Genomic DNA, 24,094 nt, shown 5'->3' on the forward strand with positions numbered 1-24,094 from the left:
CTAACTAAAGATGACCAGCACACCTGATGTAGGATTCACTGCTGTGCTGGGGGCCAAAGGAGAGGTCAAACCTGGTGAGAAGAGATGAGAAATGTGCATTTGTTTCATATCAAATAAAATAAAATGTTTTTTTGTCACATGCACTGAATACAACAGGTGTTACAATACAACCTTACCATGAAACACTTACTTTCAACAATGCATTTTTTTAAGTAAGAAAATATTTGCTAAAACAATTCTAAAGAAATAAAATGTAATTTATAAAATTAAAACAATAACGAGGCTATAGGTAATTCAGGTAATATGTATATGTAGGAAGGTGTAAAGTGACTACGCATAGGTAATAAACAAAGAGTAGCAGCAGCGTAAAAAGGGAGATCAATGCAAATAGTCTGGTTAGCCATTTGAGCCTTTTGGACTTAGACTTGGCGATCCGGTACCACTTGCCATGCGGTAGCAGAGAGAACAGTTTTTGACTTGCGTGGCTGGAGTCTTGACAATTTGTAGGTCCTTTCTCTGACCCCGCCTGGTATAGATGTCCTGGATGGCAGGAAGCTTGTGAAGCCAGTGATGTACTGGGCCGTACGCACTAACCTCTACGGTCAGATGCTGAGCAGTTGCCATACCAAGCATTGATGCAATCAGTCAGGATGCTCTCGATGGTGCAGCTGTATAACTTTTTGAGGATCTGAGGACCCATGCCAAATCTTTTCGGTCTCCTGAGAGGGCATAGGCATTGTCATGCCTTCTTTACGACTGTCTTAGTGTGTTTGGACCATGTCAGTTTGTGTATTACAGACTCGGTCAGGGAGAGGTTGAAAATGTCAGTGAAGACTCTTGCCAGTTGGTCAGTGCATGTTCTCAGTATGCGTCCTGGTAATCCATCTGGCCCTGCAGCCAAGTGAATGTTGACCTGTTTAAAGGTCTTACTCACATCGGCAACGGAGAGCGTGATCTCACATTCGTCCGAAACAGCTGGTGATTTCATGCAAGGTTCAGTGTTGCTTGCCTTGAAGCAAGCATAGAAGGCATTTAGCTCATTTGGTAGGCTTTCGCCACTGGGCAGCTCATGGTTGGGTATCCCTTTGTAATCCGTAATAGTTTGCAAGCCTTGGCACATCCAACGAGCGTCAGAGCCAGTGTAGTAGGATTCAATCTTAAACCTGTATTAATGCTTTGCCTGTTTGAGGGTTCATCTGAGGGCATAGCAGGATTTCTTATAAGTATCCGGATTAGTGTCTCGCTCCTTGAAAGCAGCAGCTTTAGATTTTTGCTCAGCGCGGATGTTGCCTGTAATCCATGGCTTCTGGTTGGCATATGTACGTACAGATGAAGTCGGTAATGTAGTGTACTCCTCAATGCCATCGGATGAATCCCAAAACATATTTCAGTCTGTGCTAGCAAAACAGTCATGTAGCATAGCATGCGTGTCATCTGACCACTTCTGTAATGAGCGAGTCACTGGTAAGTCTTGCTTAAGTTTTTGCAGGTTAGCAGGAATCAGGAGGATATAATTATGGTCAGATTTTCTAAATGGAGGGTGAGGGAGAGATTTGTACACATCTCTGTGTGTGGAGTAAAGGTGGTCTAGATTTTCTTTTTCTCTGATTGCACATTTGACATGCTGGTAGAAATGAGGTAACATGGATTAAAGCTTTCCTGCATTAAAGTCTCCAGCACTAAGAGCACCACTTCTGGATGAGCATTCTCTTGTCTGCTTATGGCCTTATACAGCTCGTTGAGTGCGGTCTTAGTGCCTGCATCGGTTTGTGGTGGTAAATAGACAGCTACAAAAAATAAAGATAAACTCTTTTGGTATATTGTGTGGACTACAGCTTATCATAAGATACTCTACCTCAGGCGAGAAAAACCTCTAGACTTCCTTAATAACAGCTGTTATTGACAAATAGACAGACCACCAGCCCTCGTCTTACTTATTGTTCTGTCTTGCCGATACACGGTAAATCCAGCCAACTGTATATGATCCATGTCCTTGTTCAGCCATGACTCGGTGAAACATAAGATACGGATGGTAAAGCAGGATTATCCACTTGCAGATGAATTCTCACCAAGCATCAGGATCTGCGGCCCCTGTATCGGTCGTCTCCTCTTCATGCGAATGACGGGGCTTTGGGCCTGGTCCGTGAAAAGAAGTAAATCTTTCTCCTTCAATTCATTAAAGAAAAAATCTTCGCCCAGTGAGTAATCACTGTTCTGATGTCCAGAAGCTCTTTTCAGTCATGAGAGACAGTGGCAGAAACATTATGTGCAAAACAAGTTACAAACAACGCAAAAAAACACCCAGAATAGCACAATTGGTTAGGAACCCGTAAAATGGCAGCCATCCCCTCCGGCGCTATTCATATCTAAGAAAAGTACAATTTAGAGTGAACGTACAAGCAGCCATGAATAAGTCTATGAGTAAACCTGTTGGAGCGTCAGTGAATTAGAGTGAACTAAAAATGTAATTGCAAAGTAAGGGATACTTACTAGTTGGTCTCATTGTGATGTCAGGGGTCAAAGTAGAAGTAACAGTCGAAACTGCTGGAAAGTATTAAAAGTTAATTCTGGATCTGATTACACAAGAAGAAAGGTATGCATTATTTCTGTTAGAAAACAACACAACTCAGTCAGTAGAAAGATTCACAATTTCAGAATTTTGAATATTATTGTTAAAACCCAGAGCCTTAAAAGCTTATGGTGTACCATGGGATGCCCCGTTAACTTCTTATGGCTGGGGGAAGCATTGAGCAGCTTGGATGAATAAGGTTCCCAGAGTAAACTGCCTGCTACTCAGTCCCAGTTGCTAGTATATGCATATTATTAGTATATTTGGATAGAAAACACTCTGACGTTTCCAAAACAGTTTGAATGATGTCTGTGAGTATAACATAACTCTTATGGCAGGCAAAAACCTGAGAAAAAATCCATCCAGGAAGTGGGAAATCTGAGGTTGGTCGTTTCTCAACTCATTCCCTATTGAAGAAACAGTGGGATATTGGTCATGTTGCACTTCCTAAGTCTTCCACTAGATGTCAACAGTCTTTACAACCTTGTTTGATGCTTCTACTGTGAAGTGGGGCTGAATGAGAGGGGATTGAGTAAGGTCTGCCATGAGCTGAACATGCGCTGACCATGCGCGTTGACGTGAGATCGAGCTCGGTTCCATCGCATTTCTGAAGACAAAGGAATTCTCCGGTTGGATCAGTATTGAAGATTTATGTTAAAAATATCCTAAGGTTTGATTCTATACTTAGTTTGACATGTTTCTACTGACTGTAATATGACTTTTCGTCTGAACTTTTGCCTGGACCTGCCAGTCGTGAGTTTAGATTGTGTACTGAACGCGCGATCAAAACTGAGTTATTTGGACATAAATGATGGATATTATCGAACAAAACAAACATTTATTGTGGAACTGGGATTCCTGGGAGTGCATTATGATGAAGATCATCAAAGGTAAATGAATGTTTATAATGTTATTTTTGACTTCTGTTGACTGCACAATACGGCGGATATCTTTTTGTCTTGTTTGGGCTCTGAGCGCCGTACTCAGATTATTGCATGGTTTGCTTTTTCCGTAAAGCTTTTTTGAAATCTGACACAGCGGTTGCATTAAGGAGTAGTGTATCTAAAGTTCCATGTATAACACTTGTCTTTTCATCAACATTTATAATGAGTATTTCTGTAAATTGATGTGGCTCTCTGCAAAATCACCAGATGTTTTTGGAACTAACGTAAACTCACCCAATTCCGTACAAATGTGGGTAACCACGGCATTCAAATGAGGCTGCAATGAAAACGAATGAGACTGTAGTGACTGTGTTGGCATCAAAATCCGAGGTGTGAAACTACATTTCGATTCAGCATTGATTGACATGGTAATGAGCTAACAGTATTGGAGAAAAGATGAAAAAACTAACCCCTCTGGTGCTGTACGTTACATCGTGACGTGTCACTACGTAACGTCCAGTGCGCATTTGCGACTCATTTTGTGCCGTACAGCCTCTTTCCACCAGGGGTAGCCCTTCTCTCGCAGATTAAAATCATGCTCAACCATATACACTTGTAAGAAAACTTCATTATTTTTGTCTAAATTAATATAATTATTGCTAATATTAAACTAATATTTCATGACTAGGGTGCCATTTGCAGTTTTTTGCAGGTCATTTCTGCGAGCCATCATGACACTCAAAAGCCGGAACAGCTGCAGTTCACTTGTGAGGCTAACGTTAGCGCAGCCCTAAACCCCTCTTCAAATTCGACGCAAACCTTCAAACAGGTATGTGATGAGACATTACATAAACTCTTTATGTTTTATTTACATTTTAAGGTTAATTAGTTGGACAAATCGGGTGAAAAAAACTGTTTTCTTCACGCAACATATTACCCCCTTTCAAGATCACTTCGTAGCCTTCACTCCCCACCCGCCATTTTTAAAAAGACCAGACGGAGCTCATTGCCTTGATGAATTATGCAGAGATGGGCATCATGAAGGTCTCGTCATTAATTTAGTTGGAAAGGGGAGAAATTGTGCTTTACATTGGTATTGATATTACAGTTGATCTGGAAGTATTACGTTTTCTGGGCTCAAAAATAAGGTCAATTGTACGGATCAAGGCGATGTACAAAAGTGAGTGAGTTTACGTTACTGAACATAACGCGCCAATTTATGCTGAGATTTCTTTATATAAATATGAACTTTATCGAACAAAATATACATGTATTGTGTAACATGAAATCCTATGAGTATAATCAGATGAAGATCAAAGGTTAGTGATTAATTCTCTCTCTATTTCTGATTTTTGTGACTCCTCTCTGGCTGGAAAAATGGTTTTGTTTTTCTGTGACTTGGCTCTGACCTAACATAATCATTTGTGGTGCTTTTGCCGAAAAGCCTATTTGAAATCGAACACCGTGGTGGGATTAACAAGAAGTATATCTTTAAAATGGTGTGACATACTTGTATGTTTGAGGAATTTTAATTATGAGATTTCTGTTTGAATTTGGCGCCCTGCACTTTCACTGGCTGTTGTTATATCGATCCCGTTAGTGGGATCTCAGCCATAACATAACATAACATAATGCTTACATGGATATTCCCTTCATTAACTTCTAGAATGGTCTCTGCTACTTACGATTGCCTGCTGTCTGTTAAATGCTCTACATTGGGTGTCACTCTAGTATGGAACCGTGAAATGCAGGGATTGGGGCCTGACCTGAACTGGGATACCATTTAGGAAAATGTATTTGTTACCTCTAAAAACCCAGCACACCAGCTTATACATTATAAGCTCATACATAGAAGTTATGCAACCACATTTAGACATTTTAAGATGAAGCTGATTCCTACTCCAAAATGTGAGAGACGGCGTATGAATGCTGTTGTAACACAAATGTTTTGGGAATGTCCTGTGGTGTCCCAGTTCTGGTCACATGTTTAGGATTTCCTTACAAACATGTGTTTCCCTGTGAAGATCCACCTTTATTTTCGTTGAATGATAACTCTTCATTTGTACTGCAACTGGTTCAGAAAATAATAATTTATGCGGCATTAACAGCAGCAAAAAAGGTTATCCTTAGTGGATTACCCCTACAATCCCCTTGCCTCAAACATGGTTATCATATAATCAAGATATTGTTCTTTTAGAGCAATCAGCGGGCATGATAAACAAAGCTCGGGCAAATACAATTGAGGTATGGGATGTATTAACCAAAATATCTATCAGATATCAGCACCTCTTGAACAAGCAATGGACCTACATGGTAAGGGAGTTGGGGGACGACATTTTATTTCTGAGAATAATATAGAATATTTTTTATTGTAAACTCCACTTCCTTCCTGTAAATGTCTAATTTGTCTGAGAAAAGACAGGTAGTCAGCTAGAGATGGATGCTTACCCAGAACGCTTTCTGTGGAGCTTTGACCTCCTGGGCACATGCAAGAGAGAGATGTTTGATAACAGTTAACACACAACACAACTTATTACGCCACTAAACTAAAATCATGTGGACTCTTTGGGGTGTCAGTTGTCAAAGTAGAACCAGTAGTTGAACCTGGTGCAAAGCAAAGTCATTGGATCTGATTATACAATAATAAAAGGTATCTAAATGGGTTGATTTAATTAATGAAATATCAACCTCTTTTTTTTAATCAGGGGATATTTGTGAGTAAAAACCTGGCTAAAATAAAGCTAGTCTATTTGTTTAGGTCCTATCTGCTAACTAGAGAAAGATGACCAACACACCTGATGTAGGATTCACTGCCGTGCTGGGGGTCAAAGGAGAGGTCAAACCTGGTGAAAAGAGATTACACAAGAACAAATGTAAATTCATTTAATATCTAGGTCATTCAATAAGCAGAAAGAGAGAAGTACACTACACATTACCTACAAATCAGATGGCCTAAAAGTATACAAATCTGGACAGAAATTACAAGCATGGGTCAATTCATAAATCAGATGGAGCTTTAGTGAATTAATGTGAACAAAAATATACATGTAAGTTAAAATTAATGGATCTACTTACTGGTAGTTGGTGTCACTGTGGTGTCTCGGGTCGAAGTAGAAGTAACAGTCAAAACTAGTTGGAAGCAATATGATTACACAAGAATTAGGTTTTACATTAACATTTTGTTCACCTAATTTTACAGGCCTGTAATCTAAACCATTGACTGTACAATTGGTATTTGCTGAGATGGTCATTTAGAGGCCCAACACACCTTCTGTAGGACTCATTGTTGTGCTGGGCGGCAAAGTAGACCCAGGACCTGGAGTCAAACCCACTGAGAAAACACATATTAATGAAATTCGTATTTTATTCATGATCGTATCAATGATCATCATGGTGTTGTTGTCCTTTTGAAATACCTTCATGACTTGTCTATTCAAAGTGGGAAAAGTAGGACTATAAAATCACTACGGACAGATTGCTTCCTGCCCTGGTAGATTATATTTCTCCTCATTATAGAGATGATAAGACCAGTTCATAAGGTGATCAAGTCTTTCAGGACAGATAAGGTGTTGATTGTTGTTGACAGCTTCCTAGAATAAGGTCACCATGTTTTCTAATAGCAGAAGCATAACAGAGTATAGATACGATCTAAACACTCGACTAGATGAACACAGACATTATAATACTTGTGCTGATGATCCCAGGCGTTGGTGTTGAGGCTGGTGTCATATCTATAGAACAGCTTAATTATCTAACAGAACAGCTTCATTTACACATTAACACAACTATTCTTATTGCTGAAACTTGCTTTGCTTTAAAATAACAGCAGTGTCACTATAAAAAGCACAAATGTGTGGACTACCTGCTATAGAAGGTGTCTGTATAGTTGTTGGATCACTGATGTGAACTCCCACCAGATCTAAAATCATTTGGGAATGAAATGTGGTATTTAGTTTGTTGGTCAGAATTAACATAGTCATACTAAGAAGATGCTGAAATAAAAGTGAGTCAGATCATGAAGACCTGCAGCACTGATAGATTTGTTTAGATTATGACTCACCTGTAAAGCTGTGCCCATCACTGCGTGGAGAGAGAGAGTTTGGTCCTGAGCTCAATCTGTAGTCACAGCTCACCTCCTTACGCCTCACTGACTGTAGTAGACTGATCAGATCACTATGTTTTGGAGTGAATTGACAGAACTGCTGTCCGGATGCTGAGGAGGCTTTTCTCTTCATGATCTTTGCTGTGAAGGATGGCTGACTCTCCTCTCCAACATACAGGTTACAGGTGGTGTCAGGACTGACGGATCCACGAATCAAACAGATGATGGTGAAGTCCTCATCAATATTGACTGTAATGTCTGGTTTTGGATCTGTTAGGAAAGGACATAGACTCCTTTTGCATCACTGTATTTGAACATAATGTATATGTCACAAGTGACACTGACTCTTACTAAACTAGACCCTGCCATTCTCTTTATATTACGTATCAGCATGTCTTATTTGATATCATGCATATCTATGAGTGCCAAATAATCATGTGTGCTGTGTGTTTACAACGATTGCCTTTCACTTAATTCCTTACATTCTCACGTGTGAAATGAAATTGAATGAAATTGAATCGCACAGACAATTTTGCTTGCTTGTATGGTGTGTAGTGATTCCACAGATCTTCCTCTCCCTGCTCGGGAGGAAGAGCCGAACCCTGTTCGGGTAGAGCCGAACTAATCCTGCTCGGGTAGAAATTAATGAACAAATCCTGCTCGGAAGGACCCGGGAATCACCTGCTGTGTTAGTTTGGCCCGTTGCTTCTAGTTAGCCTACAGCCCTAAATCCCAGCCTATTTATACTTTTCTAATAGGACCGTAGGGATACTGTGTATTACGGTGTAAACTGAGTTTATAAAGAACCTTTGATTGTACTTTGGCCTCTCTGTGGTTGTTTGCCGTGGGATCTTAGAACTCTACTTTTGACATTTACATTTCAAATATTTATTGTCTTCACAACAACTATTTGAAATGACATTGGATGAGATTGTGATTTAAACAGAATCATCCAAGACAATCTGAATATATCATTTCTTACCAAGAATAGTAACAGAGACTGAACCACTGTGCATCGATGAATAGTGAGTTTCTATAGTGTAAAAACATCTCAGTTTGATCTCAGCTGATGAACTTTGACCTGCCCACGAGAGCAGCTCAGTCCCCGTGAGTGATCGCGTACAGGGTGAGGGTTTAGGATCTATCCCCTCTGTGTAGAAGTAACACTGAGACACAGAGCCAGATGGGGGAATCTGACAGCTCAGCCGAACTGAGTCTCTCTCTCTGATGACTGTAGAACTCACTGTCAGCCTGGGAGGAGGTGGGTCTGTGAGATCAGGAGAATAGTGTCACCTTGAAAGTTGTATTTCAAAAACATCACAGGTAATCCATACATACTAACAGTATGGAAACTCCATTAATCAAATGTTCAACTATGTCAGCATTTATGTTTGTACAAAGTACAGTAATTCCTATCATTGTGTGCAATGAAGACAGAAGATCTCATTTTCAGAACGAGCATAATTAATACGGTATAACAGTGACGTGTATAATTTTATGAACCACCTACTTACCCTGAACAGTGACTGAGACAGGGTCACTTAAAGGAGATGTGTGAGACCTCCCTACAGCATAGTAACACGTCACTTTGACCACATCTGGAAACGTTTGATCTGCCCTCTTGAGCAGCTCTGTTCCTGTGAGTGTCTAAGTACAGGATGAGTCTGGAAGATTCTTCCTCCCCTCTATGTAGAAGTAACAGTGAGACACACGGAGAGATGGAGGAGTCTCACAACTCAGCTGAACTGATTCTGTCTCTCTCATGACTGTCGAACTCACTGTCAGCTGGGGAAGGTCTGTGAGAATTGGGGAATTAAGCATTTAGCATTTTGTGGTTTTGAGAAATGTACTGATAGTCTAATCCCTCCTTGTTATTTCAGACTTAAGGATCTTGAGTCAATATCTTTATGCAGCGACAGTATGGGAAATTAAGGAGATATAATATATTGCTTGATTGTTTCACAAATCAAATCAAATCAAATCAAATTGTATTTGTCACATACACATGGTTAGCAGATGTTAATGCGAGTGTAGCGAAATGCTTGTGCTTCTAGTTCCAACAATGCAGTAATAACAAGTAATCTAACTAACAATTCCAAAACTACTGTCTTGTACACAGTGTAAGGGGATAAAGAATATGTACATAAGGATATATGAATGAGTGATGGTACAGAGCAGCATAGGCAAGATACAGTAGATGGTATCGAGTACAGTATGTACAAATGAGATGAGTATGTAAACAAAGTGGCATAGTATAAAGTGGCTAGTGATACATGTATTACATAAGGATACCGTCGATGATATAGAGTACAGTATATACGTATGCATATGAGATGAATAATGTAGGGTAAGTAACATTTATATAAGGTAGCATTGTTTAAAGTGATGAGTGATATATTTACATCATTTCCCATCAATTCCCATTATTAAAGTGGCTGGAGTTGAGTCAGTGTCAGTGTGTTGGCAGCAGCCACTCAGTGTTAGTGGTGGCTGTTTAACAGTCTGATGGCCTTGAGATAGAAGCTGTTTTTCAGTCTCTCGGTCCCAGCTTTGATGCACCTGTACTGACCTCGCCTTCTGGATGATAGCGGGGTGAACAGGCAGTGGCTCGGGTGGTTGATGTCCTTGATGATCTTTATGGCCTTCCTGTGACATCGGGTGGTGTAGATGTCCTGGAGGGCAGGTAGTTTGCCCCCGGTGATGCGTTGTGCGGACCTCACTACCCTCTGGAGAGCCTTACGGTTGAGGGCGGTGCAGTTGCCATACCAGGCGGTGATACAGCCCGCCAGGATGCTCTCGATTGTGCATCTTTCTTCAGCCTCCTGAGGTTGAAGAGGCGCTGCTGCGCCTTCTTCACGATGCTGTCTGTGTGAGTGGACCAATTCAGTTTGTCTGTGATGTGTATGCCGAGGAACTTAAAACTTGCTACCCTCTCCACTACTGTTCCATCGATGTGGATAGGGGGGTGTTCCCTCTGCTGTTTCCTGAAGTCCACAATCATCTCCTTAGTTTTGTTGACGTTGAGTGTGAGGTTATTTTAATAGATTATGACAACACACAGTATGATAACATATCACAAGAGGAACATGGTAATGATGGCACAACAGTACATTGTTTACAATCATTCAAATAGTCTTCTTACCCTGAATTGTGAATGTTGAAGGCTCACTGTATATGGATCTAAACTGTGAACCTGTAGCATTGTACTGACATTGGATTTTGACTTCAGCTGGTGAACTCTGACCTGTCCACCTCACCAGTAGTGTTCCTGTGAGTGTCTGTTCACAGGGTGATGGAAGGGTGGATTCCACTTGCCCAGCCATTTTGAAGTAACTCTCAGAGACAGATGGAGGAGTCTGACAGTTCAGCTGAACTGAGTCTCGCTCTTTGATGACTGCAGGAATCACTGTTAGACTGGGCTGGGGAGGATCTGTGAGATCAGTGGGATGATGGAGTGTCTTTTTTAATTGAATTATAAATTCATTTTCAATGTTTAACTACTCATACAGATAATGTACAACTTAATATTATATGAGTTTGACAGAGAAAACAATTCAGACACTGTTGTCTATTTAAGTAATAAACAATGAGAGCCTGTGCCAGGAACAGTCCTTAGGAGAGAGTTATCACACAATAATCCTCGGCCTCGATGGACATTTTGCTTTTGTAAAACAGTTGCCAACATTTAAACTAAAGATTAAGGACATGTCTTTCATTAAAGACGTATTATTGTTCTGAGTAAATGTGTTTTATTTACATCCTTCCACCAGGACATATGCTCATTTTGGAACGTTGCTAAATGGGCACAGCCAAACAACGGAAGTGATGGATTTCATTCTGACCAGAACTGTCCCAGAGCTTGGGGAGGTGTGTCTGCGCTTGTGCTGCAGCGGCAGGTGCACAAGACCAAACTTTACCAGCATCACACATATCGGTGAATCACTGTGACATATGAAATACAAGTGATAGTGTAATCAATCTGTAATAACTACGTAAAGAAGTAACAAACGTGTTAATTTACTATGTGACGTACAGTCATATCTAGGTCCTGATTGGTCAACAAGCTGATTTGAACCATCAAACAGTGTTATTTCACGTGTAACTTTTTTGAAATGCAAAGACCCAAATGGAGTTCCATACTTTTACAGATGCACAATCGAGAGCATCCTGTCGGGCTATACGGCAACTGCTCTGCCCCCAACCGTAAGGTTCTCCAGAGGGTAGTGATGTCTGCACAACGCATCACCGGGGGCAAACTAACTGCACTCCAGGACACCTACACCACCCGATGTCACAGGAAGGCCATAAAGATCATCAAGGACAACAACCACCCGAGACACTGCGTCAAAGCAGGGACCGAGAGACTGAAAACAGCTTCTATCTCAAGGCCAACAGACTGTTAAACAGCCACCACTAACATTGAGTGGCTGCTGCCAACATACTGACTCAACTCCAGCCAATTTAATAATGGAAAATTGTATCACTAGCCACTTTAAACAATGCCACTTTTATATTTACATACCTAACATTACTCATCTCATATGCATATACTGTACTCGATACCATCTACTGCATCTTGCCTATGCCGTTCTGTACCATCACTCATTCATATATCTTTATGTACATATTCTTTATTCCTTTATGCTTGTGTGTATAAGGTAGTTGTTGTGGAATTGTTAGGTTAGATTACTCGTTGGTTATTACTGCATTGTCGGAACTAGAAGCACAAGCATTTCGCTACCATGTGTATGTGACAAATACAATTTGATACTTTCCAGTGCACAACACACTAACATCACGTACAGATGCGCGTGACTCTTGGCTGCAGTAAGAAAGCCTTGCCATCTGCTCACATTCAACATAGCCTAGATTTACGTTTTTATTACTTCTAAACAAAATAACTTTTGGGGGGCTCTCCTACCCTGACAATGATGTGTTGATTCTTGCTTGAACAGTCACTAAGATTATATTTTGGTTGTGATCTTTGTAAAATAACTATTTTGGATGCATCAAGTTGTTAGCTAGAATGCTAAACACTCACTGACATGGCAATAGGATGTAGCCAAAGAGACATTTTACTGGTTGAAGTTGAAGTTATTTTTAAGTATAATGCATTTGATTTACAATGATGACACAAACGTTATATTAAGCAGGACTTTCGTAAGACCCTTAAACTCCAATTATAATCCAAAAGTAGTGTGAAATGCACTCATATGCAACATGTAAATAGAGGCTTTTTTTTGTTGGCTTTCCGTTCTGTCACCATAGTGGATTGAGCAGTCAAATGGAATAGTGAATAGACAATTTTTTTGTGTTTGTAAACGTTGCCGCACGAGGGCGATGCGCGCAACGTTTGCAAACACAAAAAAGGGTCTATTCACTATACCATTTGACTGCTCAATCTACTATCTCATCAGCCCAGCCAGGCAATTTATTACCTTGATCTCCACTGTAAAAAGCATTTAGATATTATATCCCATTTATTTTAGACTAGCATTTGGTTTTCAACAGTGGAGATTTGTATTAATCTTGCTGTCTGTCTCATTCCACGGGGATGCTGACCTATGTTGACTCCAATCCTTCCCACAGTTGTGTCAAGTTGGCAGGATGTCCTTAGGGTGGTGGACCATTCTTGATACACACAGGAAACTGTTGAGCGTGAAAAACCCAGCACTGTTACAGTTCTGGCACCTAGTACCATACCCCGTTCAAAGGCACTTAAATATTGTGTCTTGTCCTTTCCCCCTCTGAATGGCTCACATACACAATCCATGTCTTTAACCTGTCTCCTCCCCTTAATCTATTTACTGATTGAAGTGGCTTTAACAAGTGACATAAATAAGGGATCATAGCTTTCACCTGGATTTACCTGATCAGTCTATGTCATGTTAATGTTTTGTATAGCCAGTGTATACAGCAGCTCATGGAAGGATGAAATCGTATGGATGAATTCATCAAAATAACGTTTTTATTGAAAATATGTCATTATTTTAATATTTTGTTAATCCGTTGTTTTGTCTGGTAGCCCAAAAAGTTACATATTGCAGCTTTAAATCCATAATAATGATACTGACCTTTGGCTTTGAGGAACTGGAAGGTATCTAGACATAACAAAATGGGTCATTATCATGGTCTTTTTGACATTATGAAAAATAAGAAAACATGAGATGGGAACACTTTACACAAGCTGGCGAAGCAGAACAGTCTGTAATGCATTCACAGCCATGTTATCAAGCAGTGGACATTCTTATCTGTACAACATGTAAAATAATGACAGAGAAATTAAAAATAAATAGGATGATCAATGGAATAAGACACATTTATTATAACCATAACATGTTGAAATATTAAGAGTTCCTAAAGTAAAAGACTAAAAGAGGGGAAAGAAGAATGGAATATCCTGAAGCACAAACAGATGGAAGGAAAAATAACTCACCGAAAAGGAGGATGAGCAAAAACAGACGACCAGCCATATCAGGGATGAACAATGTCATTTTTAGACAGCTACATACATACTGTTAGTCTGACTTCACAGAAGATGGTGGTAGTGACTGGGACAAAGATTAAATGTTTCAATAGAACAGCAGATGTGGAGCTTGTTCACAGGAAAACCACAGATGTCTCGTATGACAACTGTGGGCTAATGTCATGTTGCAGAGGACAAGGAGGCTGAACATTCAGAATCATTCATCGGTAATTATTTTTAGGTTCAAAAGCTACCTGTCTTCAACAAAATGTATTTTGTATCATTATTGCAGGCAATTCAATTTCTAAAACCAACAAACTAACTTGTCTTTCGGAGAAAAATATTTATCTTTGACTTTTTGGTTTAAGTTTTTAACAGCTGCACAATGTTTAACTACAAAAACCCAGCAAGGGTTTTCATATTTCATTTATGTTTGGTGAGTCACATTTCATAAAATGCCAGAGCAGCCAGAGCAGTGACGGTAAACTGAAATTGTATGTGTGGGGTACAGAGATGAGGTTATTAGAAAATCATGTTAAACACTATTATTGCACACAGAGTGAGTCCATGCAACATATTATGCGCCTTGTTAAGCAACATTTTACTTCTGAACTTATTTTGGATTTCCATAACAAAGGTGTTGAATACTCATTCACACTTGTTGTTTTTTTACGTAATTCCACTTTGACATTTATTTAAATTTAAATTTTAACTTTATTTAACTAGGCAAGTCAGTTAAGAACAAATTCTTATTTTCAACGACTGTCTAGGAACAGTGGGTTAACTGCCTTGTTCAGGGGCAGAACAACTGATTTTTACCTTGTCAGCTCGGGAATTCCATCTTGCAACCTTTCGATTACTAGTCCAAAGCTCTAACCATTGGATTACCTGCCACCCCGTTATGGGGTATTGTGTGTAGGCCAGTGACAAAAAAACCTAAATTTCATACATTTTAAATTCAGGCTGTAACACAACAAGATGTGGAAAACGTCTGAAGGGTATGAAGACCTTCTGAAGGCATTGTATGTTTCATCATTTAGATATAAAAGCACTTTATCTATATAGACCCAACGTTGGACCAGTAACCGGAAGGTTGCAAGTTCAAATCCCCGAGCTGACAAGGTACAAATCTTTTGTTCTGCCCCTGAACAGGCAGTTAACCCACTGTTCCTAGGCCGTCATTGAAAATAAGAATTTGTTCTTAACTGACTTGCCTAGTTAAATAAAGGTAAAATAAATTTTACAAAATTTGAAGAAGAAGAAGTCACAAGTATTTGGACAAACTCATTTATGGTGTATTAACGTAGTCAAACATTTTCTATTTTGGTCCTATATTCTTTGCACCCAATAAATACATCAAGCTTGTGACTCAACAAACTTCTTGGATGCATTTGCAGTTTGTTTTGGTTGTGCTTTAGACTATGTTTTGCCCAATAGGAAATTAATTCTATCCAACCGCTATGGAAGGAGGTATCTCACAGTTAACATAATATACATAATTACAGTAGATTTAACATTTACTAGGGGGAAGAAATAAGTAAAATGCTCAAAGGGGAATATGCCCCGGACCCCTCCGAATAAAGAATATTTTAAAAGTAACTGATATTATGGATTCACATGTCACAGAAGCCACTTGTCCATGTGTAATACAGTAGAAATATTACCTGATAAGCAACTTATTTACAGTAACTGGAAGTGTGAAACAAAGGATGTCGTGTGAGAAAGAATGCATTTGTGTGAGATGTGTGAGACATAGCTAGAGAAAGCTAGAGGTGTAGTGTCAGTGTGTCTGCAGAAGACTGTACAACCCATCAGGCTGGGCTGAGGTTGCTGGTCTGTCGGGGATTGAGCTGTATACGTGGTACATATCAGAATAGAGGAAAGAAACAGATTCACTTCAGGGCTTTGAATCTACAGTACAGTAAATGTAATTCATAAGGGACATTTTATGAGGATGTAACACCAATCTTAAACTGAAAGTCATAAAAAACAGTGAGAGAGACTTTTAAAACGTTTTTTTTTTTTAACCTTTATTTAACTAGGCAAGTCAGTTAAGAACAAATTCTTATTTACAATGACTGCCTACACCGGCCAAACCCGGACAATTGTATGCCACCCTATGGGACTCACAATCACGGCCTGGTGTGAAACAGCCTGGATTTGAACCAGGGTGTCTGTTGTGACGCCTCTAGCACTGAGATGCAGTGCCACTCAGGAGCCACTAAAGTGTTGTCAGAAGAGGAAGAGGAAGAGGAAGAGAGAGAGAGAGAGAGAGAGAGAGAGAGACTGTAATCCTCTAGTCAGTCTGTCTGTGAAAACAATGCTACATATCATAATATAACAATATAATACAATGAATTGTACAACGATGTATGTATGAGTGTGTGTTTGAGGTGGGATCATGTGTATTTCACATGTCTACATTGCATGTGTGTTACTTAGTCAAGTTTGCCCTCTTGCGTTAGTAACAACCAAACAGAAGAAGTGCAAGTAACAAGGCTTGATGTCATTTCACACTTCTCCTCATGACTCAAACCCCCCTGCAGATCTGCAGATCTACAGATCTATTCTCATGCTCCCCAGATGCTCTGACACATTCATTTTCTAATTAAGTGTTTTAATTTTAAGTGTCATATATGCGTTTTGATAAGGTTGATATGGTTAGGCTCAAAGTTTAAGCATGTACAGTAGCTGTGCACGTGCAGATGGTTCTGAGTTCTGAGGGACAAACCTGAGGGCATGAATGTGTACAGTACAGAAGTGATCTGAGAATCTATTCCAGTATCTCCTGAATCCACCTGTAGTGGAGAGAGAGGGAGAAGAGAGAGGCGCTTTATCCTCCAGTCGTAACAAACTGTCTGTCTATTCTATTCTCTAACTCGAGACATGAACGGCACCCTCTTGTAACGGTTTTCTTTATGAGAAGGAGAGTCGGACCAAAATGCGGCGTGTCTATTGCAATCCATGTTTAATGAAGTGACACACTAAACACAAACACTACCAAAACAATAAACTTAACGAAAACCGAAACAGCCTATACTTGTGTAACCTAACACAGAACAATGACATCAGGACACTAAGGACAATCACCCACGACAAACTCAAAGAATATGGCTGCCTAAATATGGTTCCCAATCAGAGACAACGATAAACACCTGCCTCTGATTGAGAACCACTTCAGACAGCCATAGACTTAGCTAGAACACCCCACTAGCTACAATCCCCATAAATACACACCACATACAAAAACCCATGCCACACCCTGGCCTGACCAAATAAATAAAGATAAACACAAAATACTTTGACCAGGGTGTGACAGAACCCCCCCCCTAAGGTGCGGACTCCCGAACGCACCTCAAAACAATAGGGAGGGTCCGGGTGGGCGTCTGTCCATGGTGGCGGCTCCGGCGCGGGACGTGGACCCCACTCAATCAATGTCTTAGCCCCTTCTCCTCGCGTCCCTGGATAGTCCACCCTCGCCGCCGACCATGGCCTAGTAGTCCTCACCCAGAACCCCACTGGACTGAGGGGCAGCTCGGGACTGAGGCAGCTCGGGACTGAGGGGAAGCTCAGGAGTGAGAGGAAGCTCAGGAGTGAGAGGAAGCTCAGGAGTGAGAGGAAGCTCAGGCAGGTTGATGAATCTACCAGATCCTGGCTGGCTGGTGGTTTCGGCAGATCCTGGCTGACTGGCAGATCCTGGTCGACTGGCAGATCTGGCAGATCCTGGTCGACTGGCAGATCTGGAAGATCCTGGTCGACTGGCAGATCTGGAAGAGTCTGGTCGACTGGCAGATCTGGAAGAGTCTGGTCGACTGGCAGATCTGGAAGAGTCTGGTCGACTGGCAGATCTGGAAGAGTCTGGTCGACTGGCAGATCTGGAAGAGTCTGGTCGACTGGCAGATCTGGAAGAGTCTGGTCGACTGGCAGATCTGGAAGAGTCTGGTCGACTGGCAGATCTGGAAGAGTCTGGTCGACTGGCAGATCTGGAAGAGTCTGGTCGACTGGCAGCTCTGGCTGCTCCATGCTGACTGGCTGCTCCATGCTGACTGGCAGCTCTGGCTGCTCCATGCTGACTGGCTGCTCCATGCTGACTGGCAGCTCTGGCTGCTCCATGCTGACTGGCTGCTCCATGCTGACTGGCTGCTCTGGCTGCTCCATGCTGACTGGCTGCTCTGGCTGCTCCATGCTGACTGGCTGCTCCATGCTGACTGGCTGCTCCATGCTGACTGGCGGCCCTGGCTGCTCCATGCTGACTGGCGGCCCTGGCTGCTCCATGCTGACTGGCGGCCCTGGCTGCTCCATGCTGACTGGCGGCCCTGGCTGCTCCATGCTGACTGGCGGCCCTGGCTGCTCCATGCTGACTGGCGGCCCTGGCTGCTCCATGCAGACTGGCGGCCCTGGCTGCTCCATGCAGACTGGCAGCTCTGGCGGCTCCTTGCAGACTGGCAGCTCTGGCGGCTCCTTGCAGACTGGCAGCTCTGGCGGCATCCTGCAGACAGGCAGCTCTGGCGGCTCCTTGCAGACTGGCAGCTCCTTGCAGACTGGCAGCTCCTTGCAGACTGGCAGCTCCTTGCAGACTGGCAGCTCCTTGCAGACTGGCAGCTCCTTGCAGACTGGCAGCTCTATGCTAACTGGCAGCTCTACGCTAACTGGCAGCTCTACGCTAACTGGCAGCTCTATGCTAACTGGCAGCTCTATGCTAACTGGCAGCTCTATGCTAACTGGCAGTTCTGAACAGGCGGGAGACTCCGGCAGCGCTGTAGAGAAGGAAGGCTCTAACAGCGCTAAACAGGCGGGAGACTCCGACAGCGCTGGAGAGGAGGAGGGCTCCGACAGCGCTGGACAGGCGAGGCGCACTGTAGGCCTGATGCGTGGTGCTGGCACTGGTGGTACTGGGCCGAGGACACGCACAGGAAGCCTGGTGCGGGGAGCTGCTACCGGAGGGCTGGGGTGTGGAGGTGGCACAGGATGGGTTAGACCGTGAAGGCGTACTGGAGATCTTGAGAGCGGTGCTGGCACAGGACGTGCAAGGCTAGGGAGGTGCACAGGAGGCCTGGTACGTGAGACTGGCACCATCATCACCAGCCGACTAACACGCACCTCAGGACGAGTATGGAGCGCTGACCCAGGTGCCATCAAATCCCCGACACGCTCCGTCGGGCGAATTCCATGTTTAAAACACCAACACAGCAACTCCCTCATTTCTCTCTCCTCCAATTTCCCCATTAACTCCTTCACAGTCTCTGTTTCGCTCACCTCCAACACCGGCTCTGGTTCTGGTCTCCTCCTTGGCTCCTCACGATAAACAGGGAGAGTTGGCTCAGGTCTGGCTCCTGACTCTGCCACACTCTCCCTGAGCCCCCCCCCAAGAAATTTTTGGGGCTGACTATGGGGCCTCCGTCCGCGCCGCCTTGCTTGCTTCGCAAACTCCATTCTCCTATATCCTTCCGCGCACTGCTCCATCGAATCCCAGGCGGGCTCCGGCACTCTCCCTGGGTCGACCGCCCACCTGTCTATCTCCTCCCAAGAAGTATAGTCCATATTGTACTCCACTTTGGGCTGTTCTTGCCTGTTGACACGCTGCTTGGTCCCTTTGAGTTGGGTGATTCTGTAACGGTTTTCTTTATGAGAAGGAGAGTCGGACCAAAATGCGGCGTGTCTATTGCAATCCATGTTTAATGAAGTGACACACTAAACACAAACACTACCAAAACAATAAACTTAACGAAAACCGAAACAGCCTATACTTGTGTAACCTAACACAGAACAATGACATCAGGACACTAAGGACAATCACCCACGACAAACTCAAAGAATATGGCTGCCTAAATATGGTTCCCAATCAGAGACAACGATAAACACCTGCCTCTGATTGAGAACCACTTCAGACAGCCATAGACTTAGCTAGAACACCCCACTAGCTACAATCCCCATAAATACACACCACATACAAAAACCCATGCCACACCCTGGCCTGACCAAATAAATAAAGATAAACACAAAATACTTTGACCAGGGTGTGACACCTCTTTTGTATCACAGGAAGTGTTTGTGGGTTTTGTGTTATTCTGAGGTCTACACATGTCCAATGCAAGATGTAGGTTATTTGATCAAAAATAGTTTATAAGACTGAACTCTGTACCTACTTAGGAACACATTTACAAGGTTTAACATGAATTAATGTATTAAGAAATTATTTCTGGGGAAAAACATCTTATTTGATAATAAATATAAATTGCCATATAAATCTGTAAATAAATATAGCTGTTGATTTGATACTTTGAACATTCATATGTTGAAGCACTACTAATGTAACATTAAGGTCTTGATCCTCAGATCAGACAGTCAGAGGGCAGAGGATGCTGGTGAGAGGAGTTATAGGAGGACAGGCTCATTGTAATTGTTGAAATGGAATGAAGAGAATGGAGTCAAACACGTAGTTTTGATGTGTGTGATGTGTTTGACTCTGTTCCGTTAATTTCATTCCAGCCATTACAATGAGCCTGTCCTCCTATAACTCATCCCACCAGCCTCCTCTGTCAGAGGGTACATGTGTACAGATTCCACTGTAATGTAGAATAATCACCATGACTCCGCTGCTCACCGCTCCCATAGACACCAAATCATCTACAACAGAAACACAATGAAAATGGGATTACAGTGTTTATACATGCGATTATATAGTTCTGTATGTCGTATGTGTGTGTATGTTTGATGTATTTTGTTTGGAACGTACATTGTCTGTGATCATCCTGTCTGGCTGTAGGTCTGTACAACATAAAAGTATATAAGAAGGTTGTGGTAAGAACATCTCATCATGGACAATACAGAACTAAAGGTTGATACAATCTGCATCATATTCACAAGGGAATTCTTACCTCAGAGAATTGGTTTTCTCTGAAAATGAAATGAGGCTAAATTAATTACATTGAATATAGTCTCACCTATACAATATCATCACAAGGAGTTGCCAAAGGCACTTACATTAATGTCCGCAGGGTAAATTTGAAAAAATGATTTGTTACGCAGAATCAAATGTACTCACTGGTCCTCCTGCAGAGACAGACAGCTGTCAATCCTACCAGGAACACGCCCACTCCAGAAGCTACACCCAATGCTGCCTGCCATAATTGCCCCACTATTTGGTGACATGATGACATAAGGAGAGGTCATTAGCTCTTGTTCTTCTAAGAAAATGTGCACAGCTCTGTTTTCATGTGTGAGAAAATACAACTAGAAAAGGATACTTACCCAGAATGCTTTCTTGACTGTTTGATTCCACTTCACTTTCTGTGGAGCTTTGACCTCCTGGTCACATGCAAGAGAGAAGGACAACTTAATAACAGAGTTAGGTAAATATTTCTGAGAAGAGACAAATTGTTTGATTAATCCTAAAGCCTTGACTGAATTTACATTTGGCTATATTTGCAAAATTGGTTTTAGCTTTAATATACAAAAATATTTAGCAAACTAAAATAAAGCTATTGGCTAAACTTACTTTCAGTTGGACTCGCTGGGGTGTTAGTGGTCAAAGTACAGCAAACAGTCGACCCTGATGCAAAACAAATCATTGGATCTGATTATAAAAAATACATCTAAATGTGTTGATTTTAATCAATCAAAAATCAACCTCTTTTTGTAATGAGGCAAATTTGTGATGTGGAAGAAAACAAAACATGGAGAAGATAAAGCTACTCTATTTGTTTTACTTATATTTGCTAACTAGATAAAGATGACTAAGAGACCTGATTAAGGATTCACTGCCCTGCTAGGGGTCAAAGGGGAGGTCAAACCTGGTGAGAAGATATTACTCATATTACACAAGAACAAATGAAAGTTAATGTAATATCTAAGGTCTTTCAATAAGCATGAAGAGAGAAGTACACTACACATTACCTACTAATCAGATGGACTAAAAGTGGTTAAAAATCTGGACTGAAAATACAAGCAGCTATGAATACATCTATTAGTTAACCGGTCAGAGCTTTAGTGAATGAATGTGAACAAAGATATTGTATTTGCAAACTAAGTTAAAATTGGTGGATCTACTTACTGGTATTTGTTGTCACTGTGGTGTCTGGGGTAAAGGTACAAGTAACAGTTGAAACTAGTGGGAAGCAATATGATTACACAAGAATAAGGTTTTACATTCACATTTGGGTCACTTAATTTTACAGGCCCGTAATCTAAACTCTTGACTGTATAATTACTATTTGCAGAGATGGTCATTTAGAGGCCCAACACACCTTCTGTAGGACTCACTGTCGTGCTGGGCGGCAAAGTAGATCGAGAACCTGGAGTCAAACCCACTGAGAAAACACACAATAATGAAATTAGCATATTATTCATGATTGTATTAATTATCATCATGGTGTTGTTGGCCTTTTGAAATAACTTCATGACTTGTCTACTCAAAGTGGGAAAGTAGGACTATAAAATCACTACGGACTGATTGCTTCCTGCCAGTCTACCTGCTATAGAAGGTGTCTGTATAGTTGTTGGATCACTGATGTGAACTCCCACCAGATCTAAAATATTTTGAGATTGAAATGTGGTATTTAGTTTGTTGGTCAGAATGAGTATAGACATACTAAGAAGATGCTAAAATCAAAGTGAGTCAGATCATGAAGACCTGCAGCACTGATAGATTTGTTTAGATAATGACTCACCTGTAAAGCTGTGCCCATCACTGCGTGGAGAGAGAGAGTTTGGTCCTGAGCTCAATCTGTAGCCACAGCTCACCTCCTTACGCCTCACTGACAGGAGACGACTGATCAGATCACTATGTTTTGGAGTGAATTGACAGAACTGCTGTCCGGATAATGAGGTGGCTTTTCTCATCTTGATCGGTGCTGTGAAGGATGGCTGACTCTCCTCTCCAACATACAGGTTACAGGTGGTGTCAGGACTGATGGATCCAGGAATCAAACAGATGATGGTGAAGTCCTCATCTAAATTGACTGTAATGTCTGGTTTTGGATCTGTTAGGAAAGGACAGAGCAGTGATTCCACAGATCTTCCTCTCCCTGCTCAGGAGGAAGAGCCGAACCCTGTTCGGGTAGAGCCAAACTAATCCTGCTCAGGTAGAAACGAATGAACAAACCCTGCTCGGAAGGACCCACTGGCCACTGATCAACTGCTGTGTTAGTTTGGCCCGTTGCTTCAAGTTAGCCTACAGCCCTAAATCCCAGCCTGTTTATACGTTTCTAATAGGAGTTTATAAAGAACCTTTGGTTGTACATTGGCCTCTCTGTGGTTGTTTGCCGTGGGATCTTAGAACTCTAATTTCGACATATACATTTAAAAAATGTATTGTGTTCACAACAACTATTTTTTAAATGACATTGAAAGAGATTGTGATTTAAACAGAATCATTCAAGACAATCTGAATATAACATTTCATACCAAGAATAGTAAGAGAGACAGAACCACTGTGCATCGATGGATAGTAAGTTTCTACTGTGTAAAAACATCTCAGTTTGAACTCAGCAGATGAACTTTGACCTGCCAACGAGAGCAGCTCAGTCCAGCTGCTGAACTGAGTCTCTCTTTGATGACTGTAGAACTGACTGTCAGCCTGACTGTCAGCCTGGGAGGAGGTGGGTCTCTTTGAAAGTTACAATTAAAAAACATCACAGGTAATCCATCCATACTAACAGTATGGAAAATCCATTAAAAAAAATGTCAACTATGTCAGCATTTATGTTTGTACAAAGTACAGTAAATAATATCATTATGTGAAATGAAGACGTTAAAGAAATACGACAGAAAGTCTCATTTTCAGAACGAGCATAATTGATACGGTATAACAGTGAAGTGTATCATTGTTTAAACCACCTACTTACCCTGAACAGTGACTGAGACAGGGTCACTAAAAGGAGATGTGTGAGACTTCCATACAGTGTAGTAACACGTCACTTTGACCACAGCTGGAAATGTTGGACCAGACCTCTTGAGCAGCTCAGTTCCTGTTATTGTCTGCGTACACAATGAGTCTGGAAGATTCTTCCCCCCCTCTATGTAGAAGTAACAGTGAGACACAGGGAGAGATGGAGGAGTCTCACAACTCAGCT

At 41.6% G+C, this 24,094-nt stretch overlaps 1 protein-coding gene across 1 annotated transcript; it reads right to left on the reverse strand.

Moving 5' to 3' along the window:
• LOC118940150 (platelet glycoprotein Ib alpha chain-like) lies at positions 1 to 22,979 on the reverse strand. The gene is made up of 7 exons (XM_036948416.1): positions 22,691 to 22,979; positions 22,268 to 22,330; positions 6,529 to 6,552; positions 6,249 to 6,296; positions 5,902 to 5,931; positions 2,491 to 2,541; positions 1 to 71 (listed from the first exon to the last, which is right to left on the reverse strand). Exons 1-7 carry the CDS (start codon positions 22,860 to 22,862, stop codon positions 1 to 3), a joined length of 459 nt encoding a protein of 152 aa, XP_036804311.1. The 5' UTR covers positions 22,863 to 22,979.
• Between the last annotated feature and the right edge of the window lie 1,115 nt (positions 22,980 to 24,094).

Source organism: Oncorhynchus mykiss, chromosome 17 (genome assembly GCF_013265735.2).
Source record: "Oncorhynchus mykiss isolate Arlee chromosome 17, USDA_OmykA_1.1, whole genome shotgun sequence".
NCBI lineage: Eukaryota > Metazoa > Chordata > Actinopteri > Salmoniformes > Salmonidae > Oncorhynchus > Oncorhynchus mykiss.